The 4,620-nt window shown below is 41.2% G+C and overlaps 1 protein-coding gene across 2 annotated transcripts; it reads left to right on the forward strand.

Annotated features, from left to right (window-relative positions):
- The first annotated feature begins 480 nt into the window (after positions 1-480).
- LOC122094817 (syntaxin-112-like) lies at positions 481-2,112 on the forward strand. 2 transcript variants are annotated; one of them, XM_042665416.1, is made up of 3 exons: positions 481-698; positions 803-868; positions 960-2,112. In XM_042665416.1, the coding sequence occupies exon 3, from the start codon at positions 994-996 to the stop codon at positions 1,888-1,890; it is 897 nt and encodes a 298-aa protein (XP_042521350.1). In that variant the 5' UTR covers positions 481-698; positions 803-868; positions 960-993; the 3' UTR covers positions 1,891-2,112. The 2 variants fall into 2 exon arrangements, with proteins under 2 accessions (XP_042521350.1, XP_042521353.1); XM_042665419.1 differs by having other exon boundaries at positions 481-643.
- The last annotated feature ends 2,508 nt before the right edge of the window (positions 2,113-4,620 follow it).

The following is a 4,620-nucleotide window of genomic DNA, read 5'->3' on the forward strand; positions in this document are numbered from 1 at the left end:
CCGCCAAAAAAAAAAAAAAAAAAATCTCACACACTGTCTCCTCGTTAAAACCCACTCTTTATTGGACGATTCAACCGACGAGGAGGCCTGGTCCACAAGCCAATTACAAGCTTTTTGGGCCAATTCATGGGCCACAGCAACAACAGAAGCTCTCTGGAGTCCGGACATAAAGTTCATTACACAATTCTTAATGAAAGAGAAGAACTCCATGACCATGAGTGTCTGGCTATTCTGAAGCCCATTTGAAGATCCACAGGCCCATGTTTAATTCGGAATTCAGATGGAACCTAGAGTCCCAAGTTTGATCCAAACCCGAAGCTTCTACTAGCCGCTGCAGGCCAGCAGAGAGGAGAGAAGTGGGTCCAGGCCCGGAGGCGCCTCTTTGCTGGGCCACACGGCCCACATCCCATGGAATAGCTGACGTTGACCACCATAATTGCAACGGCTCTTTCTTTAAATTTCAAATTTGAAACAGGAGGAGTGAGTGAGAGAGTAGCGATGGAGCGAGCAATCACGATCCTTCATGTTATGTTTTGAAGTGTCCCCAAGAAGAGAAGATATCTTTATCAAAGGGAACCCTCCTCGCATTGTTCTTTCGTTCTTCCTTGTATCATCGATCGCAAACTTTCTGTCTCAGGGAAAGGTTTCATCTTCTTCTTCGCTTTAATTACACACGAAGTAGCATCAGTTTCTTCAAGGTCTTACGCGTCCGTCCTTCAATTCCATTATTGTTTCGTATTCTGAAACCCAGTTTCTTTGATGGATCTTCATGAGTTCATATTGTTGTTTCTTTTTTATTCAGATCTCTTGAAGGTGATATTTGGGTTGAAAAAGAGACGATTTGAGGAGAAAGGAAGGATCCGGTTTGGTAATTTTCATATTCCTTTCCTTGTTTCTAATGGGTTTCTTGCTTTTCTCTTGTCCTCACCATTTTGATGCCTTTCCCCATTTCTTTGCAGGTTTTTACTCTCTGAAATCTGAATAGCTGCAAGGATGAATGATCTTATGACAAAATCCTTCCTCAGTTACGTGGATTTGAAGAAACAGGCTCTCAAGGATCTTGAAGCAGGGCCTGACATTGAGATGGGGCAGCTCGACCCCACGGACGAGGAGAATCTGGCTCTTTTTTTCGAAGAGGTTGGTACAATCAAAGCTGAGATGGAAGAGATCACTCATCTCCTCCTTGACCTTCAAGGCCTAAATGAAGAGACAAAATTGACTCACAGTACTAAAGTACTTCGAGGGCTCAGAGACAGGATGGATTCAGATATGGTGACAGTCCTTCGCAAGGCCAAAATCATCAAAGCTCGATTAGAATCTCTGGACCAATCCAACAAAGCCAACCGCAATCTTTCAGCGGCATATGGAGAGGGAAGTCCGATTGATCGAACAAGGATGTCCGTCACCAATGGTTTGAGAACCAAACTGAGGGAGATGATGAATGATTTTCAGTCACTGAGAGACAAGATTGCCTCAGATCACACGGAAGGTCTGAAGAGGAGGTACTTCAATGCCACTGGCGAGGTTCCCAGTGAGGAGGTGATAGAGAAGATGAAATCAGGGGGCCAGCAAGTCCAGGTTTTTGAAGGAAAACCAGAATTGAATCTGGAGAATCAGGAGAGACAGGAGGCTCTGAACCAGATTCAGAGAAGCTTGACGGAGCTTCATCATGTCTTCCTCGATATGGCTGTTTTGGTTGAGAAACAGGGCGAACAGATTGACAACATAGAACAGAATTTGGCCCGTGCAGGTGACTTCATCAGTACTGGGACGAAAAAACTAGTTGATGCTGACAAGATGAAGGGAAAGAGAAGGAGATGGGTATACTGGGTTTGGGCTCTACTACTGGTCATCGTCTTAGTGTGCCTCATTGTGTCTCTCATTTCTTGAGGAAATTGAACACAGTTTTCAACAGTTCGAGAATTTTATCTGGTCTTCTTCTTTTCAGGCCATCTGTTTGCTTGAAGTTTAAATGTTTGCCTTGCGGTGAGTGGTTTTTTGTCTGTAAATACATCCAATTGTTTTGCTCTCCTGGGTGATTTTCTTTTGGCTTTAACTACCATCTGTGATTCTATACTTCTTTCCATCAGTTAATGGAGATTTGTTTCATCATATGTGTTTGTGTTCCATAGCCACTTACTACATTAGAATTACACAAGAGATGTTAGATTCAGATTTCAGATATCTGAGATTTAAATTAAATTTAAATTCTGGTGGGCTATGAGCACACAGTTCCCCTGTGGGTTTTGCAGCCTAAAGTGTGTCTACAGTTGAAGACGCAACAAAAATGTCGAGGAAGAAGACTACACCCATCCATCGCCAATTTGCCACATTGTCACCATGAGATGCAGATCTGATCTTGGGGATGTAAGGGTAAAAAAAGTTGGTGATTAAATAGCATTAAAAAAGTTCCACCTATTTTGAGGAAATTGCTCAGTTGTTTTCTTGGTGATGATGGTAAACAATTTTATCATTTGGTCTGAGCAGTGGATCCCAGGTTTTGGCGAGGGGTATGTTGCCTCAATTGTTGCTCCACATTCTCATTAACGTTAGTGAATTGATAGTGCAGGGTGAATGGAATCCTAGCCTGATTTAAACAATCTTTCCCAATTGGATTGCCAAGCTGATTTTGGCTATCAAAGTAACAGAGAGACCCATGGATATGCTCTCTACACCACTCTCTTAAGAGAGGTGTTTTAAGTACTAAATCATTGCTGAATAATCTGTCTAAGAGTTCTATTAGCAATAATAATAGAAATAATCTTCTTTCTCCTTTAAGGGAGTTTGGAAAATTGTATGGAAACTAAAGGTTCATCCTAAAGTTAAGTTGTTTCTTTGGAAAGTTTTAGTAGGTGGCATACCAACAAAAATGAAGCTGGCTAGTCTTTTCTTCTTGGACCAGTCTTTGTGAATTTTGTCACATGTGTAATGAACCCAACTGGAACATCATTTTCTCATGTCAATTCTCTAAATATGTTTGGTTTGCAGAGCCCAAAGGATTGAGGGCGGGAGCTCTTCAAGCTAATTCCATTCTTCAGTTGTTTAATTCTTTCGTTCTCAGTACTGGTATTAGTAAAATAGATTTAAATAAAATATTTGTTGTGGCTTCAATTACATTTTATTTCCTTTTGGTTTGCTCGAAATGATTGTTTTTAGGGAAAATTTCTCACTTTCCTATACTTATCCTACATTTACTCAAACTTCCCTACTTAAACTTTCACATCTGATTCCCCCAAAAAATGTAAACTCTCACATCTCCTTCTCCCCTATTATTTTAAAACAACCAAAGTATCCCTCCTTTAAATAAAGGAAATGAGACCCACCACCACCTCCTCCTAATATCAGTGTTGAGAACAAAGGAATTAAACAAATGAAGAATGGAATTAGCTTGAAGAGCTCCAGTCGTCAATCCCATGGGCTCTGCAAACCAAACATGTTTAGAATTGACAAGAGAAAATGATATTTCAGTTTTTATAAAATTCTGCTGCTGCCTGGACAGCAGCTAAGCTCCTGCTACCCCTGTTATCAGGCTTATAGCCAAGGAAATGGAATAATTCGCATTCTCCTTTTGGTTCACAAATACCCTAGGTTTTTGTATTTTCTAAACTACCCTTAAGATTCCATTTCTTTGGCTGCGAACCCGGTAGCAAGAGCTTCACTGCTACCCAAGTAGCAGAGAGACCGATAAGCTTCACGTACAGAACAATCTCGTATGTCCTTAGTCCGTGGATTTGGGATTCACTTTCCCTCTCTTCATTTAATAGATTCTATATCCATGGACCAAAAACGTATGACATTGTTCTCGTACGTGAACCTGATCCAGATTCGCAGCGAAATTTCTTCCACCAATGTTTCTAGCAAAAAAAAAATGAAAATCTCCCATATTAATTGCTGGATTGGTGAACTAGAAATCCTAAATCAGCCTTTCATTGAACATCTGCCCAGTATTGATTCTTATTCACAACTCCGATTTGAATCAACCGATTTCCAAATCTGATTTTTAAACACTGGTTTTGGTATTCGGTTGGCCACTTTCACCTTATCTTTTGAACTTTGGACGGTAACGCGACGCTTCATCAAGAGTTTGTCATTTTGTGAATTCCGTCTCAAAAAAATCTGGACAGGAAACGATAGGGAAATTTGGCTACTGTGTTTTTTTTCTTTGTTTGTAATCTGCAAAACTGTGGATGATGAAGCAATGGCGTTTTTTTCCTTTCTTTGTAATCTGCAAAACTGTGGATGATGAAGCAATGGCTCTGTTTCAAATCTTTCGTCAGAGTCTTGGAACCCATACGTTTGCACGCCAGTTTCAATGGCACGTCTCCTCCTCATGGCTCCTGCAAACAAGTTTCCTATGGATTCAAAATCTCAAACTCTCTCGCTCTTAGAAACATGTTCAGGCATGGAGGAGCTAAAGCAAATCCATGCCCAAATGTTCAAGACAGGCCTTGTTCTGGATACCATCCCAATAAGCAGACTCCTATCCTTCTGCGCTACCAGGGATTCTGGGGATCTCTCCTATGCCCACCTGGTGTTCCAAGGAATCCAGCGACCCAACACCTTCATGTGGAATGCGATGGTCAGAGGTTACTCCAATAACAATGGCCATGAAGAAGCCCT

The sequence above is a fragment of the Macadamia integrifolia genome, chromosome 2, assembly GCF_013358625.1.
Source record: "Macadamia integrifolia cultivar HAES 741 chromosome 2, SCU_Mint_v3, whole genome shotgun sequence".
Taxonomy (NCBI): domain Eukaryota; kingdom Viridiplantae; phylum Streptophyta; class Magnoliopsida; order Proteales; family Proteaceae; genus Macadamia; species Macadamia integrifolia.

Coding starts and splice junctions, on each gene's coding strand:
- LOC122094817 (XM_042665416.1), top strand. CDS start 994: ATGAATGATCTTATGACAAAATCCTTCCTCAGTTACGTGGATTTGAAG.